General features: G+C 36.7%; 1 protein-coding gene across 1 annotated transcript in view; it reads right to left on the minus strand.

Moving 5' to 3' along the window:
- Positions 1–3,177: 3,177 nt before the first annotated feature.
- Positions 3,178–16,936, minus strand: part of LOC306844597 (phospholipid phosphatase-related protein type 5-like) — a gene marked incomplete at both ends in the record, with an annotated part of 37,580 nt that continues 23,821 nt past the window's right edge. The window contains 5 exons of the mRNA XM_079376843.1: positions 3,178–3,289; positions 4,709–4,848; positions 5,981–6,157; positions 7,320–7,570; positions 8,854–8,974. Of these exons, the coding sequence (XP_079232969.1) occupies positions 3,178–3,289; positions 4,709–4,848; positions 5,981–6,157; positions 7,320–7,570; positions 8,854–8,974 (801 nt within the window). The remainder of the gene's footprint in view (positions 3,290–4,708; positions 4,849–5,980; positions 6,158–7,319; positions 7,571–8,853; positions 8,975–16,936) is intronic.

Here is a 16,936-nt window from a genome sequence, read left to right on the forward strand (position 1 = left end):
CATTTCTTCAGCACGGCTATAATTGTGCCAAAAGAAGTGATCTTAGGTTAGGCTGTTAGGTCTCAAATACAGTCCACACGTCTGATACAACATTGAAATTTAATTGAATTCAATTTAGTTTTTGTTTTATACAGGAAAGAGGGACTTTAGAAAACTTAAAGCAGATTTTACTAATTAAATATGCATCAAATATTTAAATATACAAGAAAAACATTAAATATTGAAAATATGGGATTCAGAATAGAATGCTGAATTTGAATGCTTTTTCAACTATTTTACATCGCAATTTCTACAAAGCACCACTCAACATTGTGCTAAGATTTCAATGAAAACATCATAAAAAAATGTTATTACTTAAATTACTTATACATGTAATTACACACACACACACAAATCATAATATCCCTTGTAGTTCAGAGAGAGGGTATGGATTATTATCTTAAATGCTGGAGGAAGGCTGCTGGTGGAGGCTGAAGGAATGCAGAGCTTTGCCTGTACTTGCATTCCTGCAGTGATTTTCCTCAGTATATTTAAAGAGTCATACTGTGGAGGTAAACTAAGACTGAGAGACAGAGAGCAGGAGACTAAAGTGAACCTATACTGCTATGAGTCACCCATAGGATATCATGAATATGATAAACTGGTCTGTAAACTACTGACACATGATCTTCGTGGCATTTACAGATATTGCATTTTTCTGTGTGTCAATCAGGGGTTGAGATATGTGAATTGATTATTGTAAATGAGGTTGCTGTTATTGGCAACATAGCAAACAGGCCTCCTTTACAGAAAAATCAAAAAGTCAAATTTCAAATTTTTATTTTATGGAAATTATTAACAAAACAGAGGCTCACAGCAAGACAACTTGTTTAAAAGACACTGACAAGTATAGGAGTCTATACCTAGCCTCAGGTGGGTTGATTCTTCCTTATATGGTATGAAGCAAGCACATAATGAAAGGATGGGCTGTAGTTTTGGATTACCCATAACCCCACTGGCCCACCCCATTTTCTACCTTCCTTCTTCCTCATCTTCATCTGAAATACTCAGTGGCATGAAAGATGAAGAGATAATTTTCAAGAGAAGGCTTGTCACTACATGACCACACACCAGATAAGCAGACAGCAAATGAGATTTCTTAAACGTGTTTGCACATTGTTCGTCTGAGTTCTGCTTCACATACACTGTGGCATCTGTAATCTTATCCATAGTATAAATGCCAAACATGCGTAGGGTGCATTATTTGATATGATAATGAAACGAAAAGGTGGCTAGTTGACTATACCATTGTCTACTTCTCAGTCTGATGCAGTTTCCTGCCATCTATACACCCGGAAGGAGAGAGTGACTTGCACTTCACAGCAGTGTCCTGCAATGTCTGCTTTACTGCATCTAAAACACTTTTACCTCCTAATTTAAAGAAATAAATAGAGTATTTTTATTCAGCAAGGATGCAAATAAATTACATTTTAAAATACATTAAATAGAAAACAGTTCTTTTAAACTGTAATAATATTATATCACTATATTATTTTTTCTTTTTGAAAATTTTGAATTAAATAAATGCAGCCTTGGTATACATAAGAGACTCATTTCAGAAACATTTTAAAAAAAGTTAATTTAAGCTGACATTTTAACGGGGAGTGTATACTGTAATGTGTATATACTGCCTTAAGGTTTTGAATTTGTAAAATCTTTATGCACAATCACATGACAGGAACAGAGGCCTGTCATATTTAGCCTGTGTATTTAGACTCCTTAAGTTTCTCGCCAGCACCACCAGAGGATGATTTGCAATAATAAAAAACAAAATTTAGGCCATTTCCTTTTAATTAAATGTTTAATTAACAATTAGCTGATCTGCAAGAATCATCTATCTTCATATTCAACTTTTATGTTTATTATTATTTTATTTATTTATTTATTTTTTTACAAAATGAAAGTAGGGCTATACCTGAACAGTCACATTCAAGCACCGTGTTACATACAGAGGCTTTATCTCACTTCCTTCAGTAGATGAACTATGTAGAAAAAAGCTGGCTTACAAAATAGCCAATAACATCAATAGACAAAAATGTCTGACAACAAGCTTTACAGAATATTTTCAGTTTCACATTCTTAAAAAAAAAAAAAAAAAAAATCACAAATGAGTGTTTCACGTAAGTCTCTTGTACACATTCAGTAAATTCTACAACTCTGAAAACAGCAATTTTTACGTAAAATGCCAAAAAAAATGATGTGAAAAAGTTATTTACAAAAAATTATATAATCTTATGTGAGACACGGACAGTTGGTAGATGTATCCCATTAACCTTAGGATGAAACCTGAGGTGATTCCTTAGTCTCTGTATTTTTGGTTATGGATCACTTATATCACTAAATTGACTTAAACTGTCAATATTTCTAACAGGAAAATTCCAGAGGGAAACATTCACATTTTATACAATGTAAGATATAAAACATTTGCTACATCCTGTACATATTTGTCTCCTTCACCTAACTGGTGCTGAAATGTTCTTAAATATATTATAGTCTTGAAAACTGTCTCTGTACAGCTATGGATTCTCTATAACCCTATTTCTGAATAATGCAATATTTTGCTCCATGGATATTTAACTTACATATTTAGCCATAAAAATAGTGCTAACAATCTATTTATTATCTTTCAAATGCGCTTAATAGTAGTTTGCTACATCCAACCAATCTGTATTTCCAAAAATAGAATTGATTTTCTTCCTTTCACTCTTAAATGCCAGTAGATGTTAATTTAAATCTTAAATTTCACAGTTGATATTCAGTTTCTGTATGGCTGTTAGATGAGAAAATCTTTTTATAATGTACACAGAATGTCAATGTCTGGCATTAATAATGCAAATACACTGCAAATGTACAGAGATGGAAGATTATTTTCAGTTGGAACACTTTCCTTTAGTAAAAATAATACAAAACACCCACCCAAAAGATAATAAGAGACAGATACTTTGAGGATTCAGACAAGCATGAGGCTGTCATTACACAACAAATCCAGATTGAAATGAGTGGCTATTGCTGTCATTGTCTCTGTCAGCCAGTAGGGGGCAGCAGAGGTGAGTAAGGGGAGCCTCTAGACTTGAGTGGAGTATGATCTTGTGAGAGAGGGTCTAGGGCGAGCACAGGTAGAATATTCTGAAGGCATGTCTAGACTGCGCTGGAGATGGAGCGACGTGAGTGGATGAGGACATCGGGAGGGGCGGGGGCCAGGTATGGCTGATGGTCATGTGATGCCTGTGTACAAAACCTCTGGAACCTGCTGAGGACAGAAAACAAAGCATTTCTGAAAGAGTGCAGAAGGGAGAGAACAGGGTCAAGGTGACATTTCATTGCATGCAATCAGGTTCAGAAATTAATGTGGGTTGGGGCAAAAATGCCACCGAAATGAACAAAATGCTTCCCAAATTCATGATAAACTAAATCTATTACTGCTGTTGCGATTACAGTGAAATGTGGAAATGAATGAAGAACGTTGACTAAAGTTACTTAAGATTACTTTGCAATGCTGAGCATTTTAACCAATTACACACATTTCTGCTCAGCTTATGAATTATTATATTAATTATGAATACACTGCTTTGTAGTGCAAACAATATTACAATTTACTGCACGTTTTCATTCTTCTCGTTATTTCCCTACTGCAGCTAATGAACCATAAGTCGCACACATTCACAGAAAACTTGCACATTGAAAAATAAGGTGGATAATGTACAGATTTTGTTGTAGGCTATGTATATTATGCAATTGTTGTGTAAATGCATGTATGCAACCTTTGAGCAGCATTATACAAGCTGTAAAAAACATAAATGCCGCCACTCGCATCTGGTTTAGACAGGCTGAAACATTAAAAAAAATTACCAGCTTACTAAATTTAGTGTGATGGCTGAACCATCTGTGGTATTCTTTGTTTTTTGTTTTTGCACCAATCTGCAGTAACCATAGCCAATGACGATTTCTCTTTACTAGCTGGGAGACTAGTCAAATTGCCCCCTCTAGTGGATTTTGCTAGCATAATCTTTATTACACATGTATGCTTCTGCATCAACAGGTGTTTGCCCCCCTTAATGGGTGCTAGCCCCACAGTTTGAAAACCACTGTCTATAATATTGTGACTGATTGATTGAAGCAATTGATTTAATTCAAGCATATGAAATAAATACAAAACACATTTAATAAAGCAATTATAAAAACTGTGTATACAAAGCAAAAAAAAAAAAGACCCTGGAAATCAATTCCATGGGGCAAATGTTACCCCTTAATAAAAAAAAAAATATTTCTGACCCTGGATGCAGTGTTTGCTTAGAATCTGGTTAATACAAGGAGATTGTGATATGTTTAGGAGCAGCCTTCACATCTGAAGCACATCTATGATACCGTAAAGATGTTGTCTAGGTAGGCAGCTAACTAGGTTTTAGAAACTGAGCTAATGAGAAAAAAACAAAGCACCAAACTCCTTTTTCAGAGCCAATAATATCAGTGTTACCACATTCTGGATATATGATCCCATTATTCACAGCTATTTTAAATCCACAAGTATGTGGGCAGAAGACCTCATTCAGCTGAAGAATAGGTACATTATTATACAGTACAGTTAGCTGTTAGCTCTTGTTTAGATTTCCCACGCCTTCCTGGTGTCCAATGCACCCACCCGTCACCCCTTACCTGAGGGCCACTTAACTTTTCGAGTGGACTCTCTACGCAGGGCATGGCCAGCATGGGCATGTTGAGCGAGGGCTCTGGGCGCGGAGGGTGCACAGGGGGTGGTAAGGGTGGCAGCTGAGGCTGGGTCTGCTGGAAGTTATTGATCACACATGTGACCTGGAGGTGAACCGAAAGCAAGGGTTAATAATGACACTAAAAACGTGCGAGGCATTTACAGTACGACAATACAGGATCTACCTCTTGTGGATTAAGGCTTTATGCCCAGAGCATGTTCAGTCTTGGCATGGTTGTGATTGGACTTGATTTAAGAGGATGAAGGATGTAGTCTAAAGCCAGTGGATTAGCTACAGACTCACTAAACATCTGAGTACTAGTATTAGCTCTTAAACAGGTATGTGCTCAGAGTAATGACCTGTTTTACCCTCTGACATGGCGTGAGACTTCGGCTGTGTCCCAATTCACACTCTCTCCATCCTAGAAAGTATGCAATCCAGGTGGGAGTCTAGCAGGTACATCATTTTGTGGAGGGTGTTCTGTCATTCTTTTTGGACTAGCAATGTTGACAAAACCTTGTTCAGCCAAAGTGGACGAGTTTGTGTTGGTTTATATTGAACTTTCAATTTTAGATCGATTCATTTAGCTACATGCTAATATTTGCCAATGCCAGCATGCAACAAAGGCTTCAATGTGCAATTTTATGATGCAGATTTCAGCTATTCTGTGATTTTGTAGTACTGTAAATACTTTTGTAAATACAAAAATAAGTTTGGGATCAGTAAGATTTTTTTATGTTTCTGAAAGTCTCTTAAGCTCACTAAGGCTGCATTTCCTTGATAAAATATACATTAAATATAGTAATATTGTTAATTATAATTACAGTTTAATTTTTTTTTTATGTTTTCATATATTTTAAAATGCTATTTATTCCTGTGATGGCAAAGCTAAATTTTCAGCATCATTACTTCAGTCTTCATTGTCACATGATCCTTCAGAAATAATTGAAATATTCTTATTTGCTGCTCAAGGAACATTTCTTCTTATTATATGCTGCTAAATATTTTTGTGGAAACCATAAAACATTTTGTTCAGGATTTACTGCTGAATAGAAAGTTCGAAATATCAGCATTTTTAAAATTGTCCTTACCATCACTTTTGATGGACTCCTCCTTTCTAGACAATATTGCTTATTTCTTCAAACTTTTGAATGGTAGTGTATGTTCTTAAATGAGTATGCATTGAACCACCTGGCTATGGCGTATGTTGTTTTCCAAAGTTGGTAGATTCTCACCAGAAAAGCGGCGATGGCTCCTCCGGTGAGATATCCGGCTAGAACATCAGACCAGTGGTTACGGTACTCAGATACGCGCACGATGCCCACCAGAACAGCCAGTGAGAGGAGAGTCAGACAAAGAGTGGGTTTGGTCAGCCTTGTGCCTTTAGTCCTCCACACCAGAGTTATATACATCTGCAGAAAACACAAAATGCACATTGGTACATTAATGCACATCTATCCTGACTATCAGCAATACAACACCTCAAACATCCCAGACGTAATGTTGATTTATCCATGCATCATGCCCATTCTGCCCTTTTATTTTTATTTGCCATGTGTTGTTACTTCAAAACACTGCCAGAAGGCCAGCAGCATCTCTCCTCTTCACTGTTGCAGATGAAGCCAGAGTTTATTGTGTGCTGCTTAATGGAGCTTCTAGCTGTTCCTCAAACTAGAGACAATGTTCTACATCTTGTTATCTGGGCATCCACTTCTCTCTCTGATGGTCAGATCCAGTGGTTTATGAATTAGACTTCATCATTCAAAAGAGCAACATTAATGGGACTAATAGGCTTCTAAAGGAACTTGTTTGTTTTTGGCCATTTTTAAAATCGCAATTTGACTCTAAACTTGAAAGTTTACAAAGACTTACAAGTGCAGGGGTGTGTTTAGAGATTTACGGACCCTAAGCAAGCTGTCCCCAGGAGCCCTTTGGGTAGAAGACGTGTAATTGCATGGTACCTAAACATGCTACTGTACAAGTGTACACTATATACTTCAGAAAGTGCAAAAGACACTGCACTGCCATCTCCATACTTCATTAAACGGCACAATCATTTTCAAGTGTGCTAATAATAGGAGAAAGATGTCGAGTACTAAATAAACACATTATGATAATGAAATAATATTGTAAACTTTAAAATTTTTATTGTATTTTTATTCAATAAATGTTACACTTGTGAATATAATTATGAATTTCTTTCAAAAACGAAGTATAATTTTTTTTTATTGTAATTTGGGGTTTGCCATGATAGCAAAAAATTTAATTTTAAAAATATGTAAAAAATATGACCGCTATTTTAAACATTAGTTAGCGTAATAAAAAATTCAATATATTACATATTGTAAAAACATATTAAAAATTGTATTGTATTTTGATTAATTAAATGCTAAACTGGAGAACAGAATCCAGTCATGCTGGTGAACAGTAAGATAAGCTGATATTTTCAGCAGGGTCATGAACAAATGTTATGAATCAATGTTGCACAGGAGCTCTGTCATCTCGTCAGTCAGTTAAAACATCAGCACTTTTAAAAGAAAGCATGACTGTGATTCTTGTCCTGGATGTACTCACCACTGTATAGACAGCTGAGTACATACTCAGTGCTGCGTCCTTGGAGGGGAAAGATTTGCGGGCGGAGGTGATGAGGTAAGGGTTTCCGGTGCATGCTCGCCTCTCTGTGATGTACTGCAGCGGTGAATGGCAGCCCAGTGCTGTGTAGTTTGGGCGGCATGTAGACAAGAAATGAGGTGTCTGGTTTCCTGTCACTACCTGCCCTGCATTGGCAAAGATGGTGGTGGTAAAGAGGCCAAAGGAATACACACCTGACAACAAGAGGAAGAAATCATTTCATCATCCAAGTCTCTTAACTGACGCCTTTTATATTTCAAGCTTTTCCCACATTTTCCCAAGAAGTCTCCGTTGTAAATTTATAACGGAAGTATAGATACACTGCTTAGCGGGAAAGCGGAAGTTAGCTGACGTCATTGTGAAAAGGGCCTATTTCTGTGTCCATATGAAAAAAAAAGAAAATGATGTGTAACGATAACGATCCTGTTAAATCAATCCTGCATGAGGTTAGGACCGCCTACCTTATTAACATACAGACACAGAAATACAGAAATAAATAAATGTAGAAATGCATAAATAAATGTAAAAATAAATACATGTAGAAATACATAAATAAATGTAGTATAACACAAATGGTACCAAAATAGCCCAATTAAAAATGACATTTTTGACAAAATCATTTATTCATTCATTCATCTGCATTTATTTATTTATTTCAGCATTTAATTATTTTATTTCTTCATTTATTTATGTATTTCTACATTTATTTATTTATGCATTTATATATTTATTCATTTATTTATTTATACTTAAGTCATTTCTCATCCTCCATAGTATCTAGCCAAAAATATCTAAATATATCAAAATAATCTTGTTTTCTGTTTGAAATAAGATTATTTTGCTTACCCCATTGGCAGATTATTTTGCTTGTTCTAAGCAAAAACTCACTAAATTTTGACTTGTGTTTTACTTGTCAAGAAAATCCTTCTTGATTTAAGATATTTAGATATTTTGGCTAGAAACAAGACAAAAAACTAAATAAGACAAGCATTTTTTGCAGTGTGGAGGATTTTGGATTTCGCAGTGTGGTGTTATTATGGAGTATTTCGGACAGAAGCAATGGTTTAATGTTAAACTCTCTTAATGATGGATTTGTTTCTTACAAAATGCAAATGATTATTGTGATGTTTTTATCAGCTGTTTGATCTCCCATTCTGACGGCACCCATTCACTGCAGAGGATCCATTGTTGAGCAAGTGATTTTTAAATTTCTCCAAATCTGTTCCGATGAAGAAACAGACTCATATACATTGTGCATGGTTGAGGGTGAGTAAATGTTCAGCAATATTGGGTGAAGTATTCCTTTAAAATTGGAAAACAGTTGTTTTAAATAAAATGCAGCCTTAGTGTAAAGTGCTTGCAAACAAACACACAGACCCCAAAATTGTAATGTAGCAGGAAAAGTTTGATGCATGTGTGTCTGGAAGATTAACAGTTTGAATAAGAATTAAAAAAAAAAACTTGAAGCATTGCTTACCAAGGAAGCGGACAATGCGTCTCAGCAGCGGGTTGAAATAGCAGCAGTCAGCCGTAACAATTGTCTTCTCCTGCAAGGCCTCAGGTTTAGTGAAGAAGGATGCTAGCTCCCCCAGCAGAATCTGCAGCAGACAGACACAGGAATGAGATTTCTCAGGTGCACATAGCTTACAGAGAACAGCGCTTAGGGGGGAACCACAATATTTCCCTTAAACTGATTAAACTGATTGTCAAGTGTACAAGGAAGCATTTGTCATTGTCAAGACTGCCCGTGCTCCAATTCCAGAATTTACAAGAAATTCATGAGAATGAGAGAATCTCATTTTTGCTCTCATACATGTATTAATGCTAAATGCACCAGCACAGCTGAGACAGGTTATATGTTCAATATGCCCTAATGGGACTGCATTCATAAAACATGAATCCTCACAGATTGGAAAGTAACATCACATGTTGACTGAAACTCAATGCCAAATAAAAGTAGCCATAAGGGGAAAAAAGAGCTAACTCTAGTTTAAAACAGGTCTCAATATATTTGTGTTGGTGTTATATGGTTTTGAAAACCTGAATTTTTCCTTTTTGAAAAGAAAGGTTTAATGACTCTTAAAATGTTTTAAGAGACTCCATGACACACATCTTTAAGTTCTCCAGCTATCATTTTCTGTTTTGTGTTTTTTTTCTGTATGGTGGTTACACCATCTTACACATGACTTTGATTTGGTGGAGAGTGTTTTCAAGTCATTGTATGAATGAACTGCTTTTTCATTGCATTCAGTGAAAAGCAAATGGTATCAATAGCAAGAAAAGAAGAATAAACTCCAGAGCAGATGGTTCTCCTCACTGCTGCTGCACAAGCAGAGAATACAGTACTTTGACTGCTTTCATAAAGACACAATTTGCTATGGAGTTCAGTGTCCGAGTTAGTTTCACCTGTGAGAATGTCTATTTAACTATTTAACCTCCACAGGCATGAAGATTCAGCTCAGTGTGTGGTAAAAGAGGTGCTTGTAATTATGAATTGTTGCCTGTGCTAAAAGATCTCATCCTCTGTTTAATGCCTAATTTTTCACAAATGCCACTCTAACCCTCTCGCTGAGGGAAAATGGAAATTATTCAGGGACATAAAAGCCTGAATTTCTGAGTAACCTTCAATTGTTTAGTGATGCTCCATGAATGATATTTTGTGGGGCTTATTGCAGCGTTTTGAGGGCCCTTGTCTTGTGCTATAACAAAAAAGGTGAAAATAGACAGACAGAGGAAGAGTAAGAGAAAAAAAGACCCCTTGACATATCTGAAATGCTCTGAAGCCGCAATGTTGAAGCAGCAGTGATACCGGCAGCATGGTGCTTTCAAATCCTTAACACATCACATCACGATTACAACACACAGTTTTGAAGAGTTTCAAAACTCTGGAAAAACTGACACACACACACACACACACACAAAACATTTGGAGGTCAATGAATGCCTCAGTGTCAAACAATCAAGGCGCTCAAAGCTCTCTTTGTAGAGTAGGGTTCACATTCACAGATATATTAGGGTTGTTTTGTTGTGGTTAGTTCTGTGTAAAACAAAGCAGAGTATAAAATTGAGCATTTAATGGAAAAAATGTAATTTAGTTATTAAAATGTGATAGTTCACCCAGAAATAATAATTCTGTCTTCATTCCAAACTCGTAGGCCTTTCCTTTTTGACATGGAACGCAATCATGCTAATTTTTAATATTTAGAACTATACACTGATCAGCCACATGAATAACATTGATTTTTACAATGGCAGCTGGCTGTCAAGGGGTGGGATATATTAGGCAGCAAGTGAACAGTCAGTTCTTGAATTTCATGTGTTGGAAGCAGAAAATATGGCAAGTGAAAAGATCTGAGTGACTCTGATGAGGGCCAAATAAGGAAGGCTAGACCACTGGGTCAGAGTCTCTCAAAACAGCAAGTCTTGTGGGGTATTCTGGTATGCTGGGTTAAATACAACCCAGCGCTGGGTAAAATATGGATGAACCCAGCAATTGGGTTGTTTAGACCAACGGTTGGGTTACTGCCCAGAAGGTTGGTTTTAAACGTTTGGTTGAAAACAACCCAGCATGTGTTCTGTCCAATATTGACCTAGCATTGGGTTGCATTTAACCTAGCATTTTTTAGAGTGTATGCAGCAGACATGTACTGGCCGTAGGGCATACTGGGACTTTTCCGGTTGAGTAGTGGGCCGATTGGCGAAGAAAGATCTCACCCTCCCCTAAATAAGGCGCTGTTTTTAAAATGCAGCGCATAGATAACTGCAAAAGGCTAATTCTCCAAATGTGTGATGAAACGGTGCTACACTATTAAACTGTGGATCCTCCGGCCGTGTGCAACAGCAGACTGAATGTGCTCTGCATGCACTTCTGCAGCTCTAACAACTGATAAACTGCAAAGTCACTTGTTCCATTCAGATTTGACTCAGAATTTTGTTACGCAGTTTTGTGTTATACATAAAATGTTGCTGTTATAACTTATATTAAATATTCAGGAATATAAATCACTTTCATATTGTTATTTTCATAACTTCTGCAGGTTTACACAATTTTTTATTATTTTTATTAACATAAACATAAAATATTATTTGAGGTTTTATTTTATAATAGAAGTCAATGGTAACCAAAATGGTTGGTTACCAACATTGTTCAAAATCACAGAAGAGAGAAAGTCATACAGGTCTGGACAACATGAGGTTGTGTAAATGATGACAATTTAATAGCAGTAGATTTACTTTATGGCATCCTAGCTCAAAATCGGTGCTTTACAGTCAACTGCATTTCTATGTGACAAAAATGCAATATTAAATGTGTTAACTGTATTTACATTCAAAAAGACCCACCAGTGTGTTTCTGTCCTTTTTTTATTAATATAGTTCATTTTAAGGCCCTAAGCCCAGCAAAAACAATCAGGGGTGAGCTCATGGGCTGGATCCAAATTTTAGCCCCAGTCCAGCCCTGGTATGCAGTGGTTAGTAGCTACCAAAAGTGGTGCAAGGAAGGATGAACCAGGATCAGGACCATGAGCACACAAGGCTCACTAATGCATGTGGGGAGCAAAGGCTTCTCCATCTGTTCTTATCAAACAGAAGAGATTCTGTAGCTAAAATTGCTGAAAAGCTCAATGCTGGCCATGACAGAAAGGTGTCAGAACACACAGTGCATCACCTCTTGCTATATGTTTGGGGATACAATGGGCATGTGACCAGCAATGGAAGAAGGTTGCCAGGTCTGATGAATCACGTTTTCTTTTAGATCAGGTGGATGGCTGGTGCATATGCATTGTTTGTCTGGGGAAGAGATGGCAGCAGGATGCACTATGAGAAGAAGGCAGGCTGGTGGAGGCAGTGCTATGCTCTGGTCAAGGTTCTGCTGGGAAACTGCTCTGCTGGTTTCAGGAATGGAACTTGAACATGAACTTGTTCAGGAATAGTTTGGGGAAGATGACAAAGAGTTCAAGGTGTTGCCTTGGCCTACAAATTCCCCAGATCTCCATTCAACTGACCATCTACGGGTTGTGCTGGACCAACAAGTCTGATCCACAGAGGACCACCTCACAACATGCAGGACTTAAAGGATCTGCTGCTAATGTAACAGAACAATGTTCAGAGTTCTTGTGGAGTCCATGCCTCGAAGCATCAGAGTTGTTTTGGAAGCACAAGAGGGACCTACACAATATTAGTTTGGTGGTTTGAATGATGTGACTGATCATAACATTAGAAAACAGTGATAAAAAGGAAACATTTTCTGTGCCTTAAATTTTGGTCTTTTCCTCACACATCGTATGACTTCATAAGATTTATAATAGCTTTATATGAACAACTTTTATGGTACTTCACTGGAGATTTTCAGTAATTTAGGACATTGAATTTTACATTAGAAGCCTTTGAATTTGAAACTCTGGAGCTTGAACGGTTTTACTTCCGAATCTGACGAAATAACATAATGAAAAATATATGCAAATGTCTGACTTTAAGATGCATATCATGCCAAGTAAAGATGTGGAGAGCTGAATGTATGTTTTCTAGCCTGGGAGACACTATGACTTTATAATGTATGCTCAGGACACAAGAGACACACAGACCTCAAAACATAGCACACAAACCAATAATGGATCATTTTTGCACACAAATGAAATATTCTGAATAGAAAATGAAATCCAGGTGTCATAAAACAAGTTACCAAACTTGACAACAACATCAACCAAAGCATCAGTGCAAATTACACAACTGTAAGAAATGCAACCATGTTAATTATCCACGTTCCTGCAGGCCCCCCAACACTGCATGTTTTCCATGTCTCCTGATTCAGTTCATCAGCTCATTAGTAGAGACTCCAAGACCTGAAATGGGTGTGTCAGACAAAGGAGAGATGCAAAATGTGCAGTGTTGGGAGCCTCCAGGAGTGTGGTTGGGAACCACTGCCCTAATGGATGTTAGGAACACCTTTATTGCAAAGTTTTTAGGTTTTATTTTATTTACATTTATGCAAGCGGCAAAACTTTTTTTTTTTTTAAATCATGCATTCCCTGGAACTCAAACCTTGGCATTGCTAGTGCCATGTACTACTGTTTAAGTTACAGGAATGCTTCTTAATTTACTTAAATTAATACTGCTAAAAAGCAATTTATGGATAATTATACAAGGTTTTATACTTTATTTGGGAACTCACTCATTATAAATGTAACAAACAATCCTAAAAAAATATAAATTTACATTTTTACATTTGTGTGTACTAGCCTTTTAATTGCTCAGTTAATGTGGCATGTCAATTCATTGTTTGAATTGATGTGCCAAAATTATTCTAACAGTGATACTGTCTGCAAGCATTTTGCTGTAGTTTTGGCATACTGTAGATAATGAGAATGAAATTGATAAAGCAGCAAGACATGCTCAGTGTTTAGTACCAGCAGCAAACCCCCAAGGCCGCATCATCCTCACTAAGCAGAGATGGAGCTGTCATTGTCATGTCATAAATTAAGACACAAGGTTTCACTTGTCCTCTAGAAGCTGTAGATACAGAGGACAAAAAACATGGTCTAAGTGAAGTGCTTACATGTTTAATTGATGAAACAGCTCTGACTCTGAAGACTTTGAGGGAAAGACAGACGGAGGGAGGGACGGGGACAAGGAGTTCAAAGCAAAAGGAAACAGAGAGATTGATAGTGAAATCAAGCCGCAGAAAAAGGGTGAAATAAAAGAGGAAAGAGAGATGATGGTTGAAGTGAATGGTAGGGATGTCTGTTTGACTGGTATTTTCATATTATACATAAATATATAAATGTAACTATACTGACATGTTAACCTCAGGTCTGCATACTATTATCTAAATGTGTGTATTGCGTGAAGCCTTAAGACTGACCAAAGATTGGATGCATTTAATGCCAGCAGTTCTTGAACCACCAACTGTTATTTTACCCAGAAAGTTGGCAAACTGGTCTAAATCCATAATGAAGGTGCTGCAGGCAGCCAGAAGATTTGTGCATGAGGACAAAATTAACTTTAATTATGGCATTTCACAAAGGTCAAATTAAATGAGGAGAAGCATAGTGAAAATACAGTTTACAGAAACTGAAATTTCTCAGAGGATACCTGAGCCAAAATACAGTAGGTAATTTGCTTTGTAATTTTTACTGAGGTTGTGAGAAGAAAAAGATTTATATATTTATAGTTCACCCATAAATATAAAGTATAAATTTGCAAAAAAAAATGTACTCACCCTAAGGACATCCAAGATGTATATGATTTTGTTTCTTTTAGAATAGATTTGCAGAAATTTAGCATTACATCACTTGCTCACCAATGGATCCTCTGCAGTGAATGGGTGCCGTCAGAATGAGAGTCCATACAGCTGATAAAAACATCACAATAATCCATGATTCCAGTGAATCAATTAATGTCATGTGAAGTGAAAAGCTGCACGTTTAAAAGAAACAAATATATAAAGGCATTTTCCATAACTTATAAAATAATAAAATATAAAATAAGTTAAAATGCAAGCAGCTTTTTCCTTCAAAAGACATTAATGAATAGACCGGAGTGGTGTGGATTACATGTGGATTATTGTGATGTTTTTCCTCAGCTGTTTGGACTCTCATTCTGACGGCACCCATTCACTGCAGAGGATCCATTGGTGAGCAAGTGATTAAATGCTACATGGCTCTCAATCTGTACATATGAAGAAACAAACTCATCTACATCTTGGATGGCCTGACTGTGCGTACATTTTCAGCATTTTTGGGTGAACTATTCCTTAAAAAAAAAGACCAAAAAACTTTTAAGACTATAAGCAGTTTTTGTAATTATCCTCAGATTAAAATCAACAGCTGGTAATCTTGGTGCTGCTCTATCTTTTGGACTTGAAGCTGGTTGAGAAATCTTGCTGGTTAAGGAACCTAGTAGGTACCCCAGCATATCAGTCTTCTATGCAGATAACCATGATGCTTTATCTTTTCTGCAGGGTGGTAAACATGGAACAACTGTGGTTTATGAACAGGACGGTATCACACGACCAACGGTACTGGACATTTCGCCGGCAGTGCAGTGCCCCAGGCGCTGGCCCACTTCTCCTCTGCCAAACCAATTCTCTCGGTGGACTGGGTACTTATAATATACCATCCAGTCCACACTGACATAGAACAATATTAATAATTCATTGTACACATCATGTGCCTTAAAGGGGCTGTTTGGAAAAGGAGCAAGGTCATTGTTTCTAGAGAGAAAAGGGAAAATAGCAGACTTGACAAACTGCAATATATTAAAAGTAAAGTTCAGCCAAAAAACAAACAAACATTTATTTGCCCTCATATAATTCCAAATCATAATAATGTGTTTTTTTCTTCTGTGGAACTTAAAGGCAGGTCACCATGGTCACCAGCTGTAAAATATATATAAAAAAAAAACAAAAAAAAAAACAAACCTAAAACTAAAATTTATGTCACTGTTTTTGGAACATAACAGTGAACCATAGCTCTCATTTCATATTTGTTTTTTTTTTCAATATATTTCCTCATTTAATCCAAAAAAGCAGTAGCATTAACCGTCTACTAATATTCTCCTTAGGTGTTCCAAAGAAAAAAAAAAGTAATTCGGGTTTGGAGCAGCATGAGGGTGAATAAATGACAGCATAAAAGAACAAATTGGATATGAGCTTATTCAGAAATGATGCACTGCTCAAACACACAGTAACAGTTTGCTCAGCCATGCAGTTCTCCATGAGACTGACAGTCCGCTTAGGATCTTATCTGGGTGACATGCTTGAGGATACAGGCGGATATCTGTTGTCATAGTGTTACCATGGCATCAGTATGACAGCTGATGCACTCATGCTCTTGCTAATCCAATACAGATCACAAATAGACAGCAACACATCACAGATCACATTCATTTCCACATGCTGTCAGCCAAATTTTTAGCTTTCGTTTGAATACAGCAAACAGAGATTTCAGCACCAGTGTGTTTGCATTGATCTGTCCATAATGTAGTTAGGTTGGTAGCTATTTTACTGTCATTCAACTGTACATACAGAGTGCACATATGAACGAAATTCCATTCCACTGGCTCATAAATACTGCACCAACTAAGCATAAACGTACCACAAATCAGTATAAAATTATAAATATAATAAAAATAATAATAAATAAAAAAAACACTAAAAGAATGACAGCAGCATATAAATATTAAATGATGCACACAGTAATTAGCGGCATCTAAAACAAAATAACTGCACTTATTAAGTAGCAGCATATAAGTACAATTATTATTGCACATCGCAAAAAGTGCTGTTATTTCAATGTCTCCATCACATAAAACTCACTACTAAAAGATTCAGTGAGATAAAATGGTTAAGAGGTCATTTTAAATTCAGAAGTCTGATAGCTTGTAGAAAAAAGCTGTTACAGAACCTTACTGTTCTGCACCGAATGCTGCGAAACCTTTTCCCAGAGGGCAGCAGTGTAAACAGCCCATAATGAGGATGGGTGGGGTCTTTTGCAATGTTTTGAGCACGAGACAAACAGTGGTTGTGTGCAAGGTCCTGGATGGAAGGCAGTGAAGAGCCAATA

The sequence above is a fragment of the Barbus barbus genome (assembly GCF_936440315.1).
Source record: "Barbus barbus genome assembly, chromosome: 25".
NCBI lineage: Eukaryota > Metazoa > Chordata > Actinopteri > Cypriniformes > Cyprinidae > Barbus > Barbus barbus.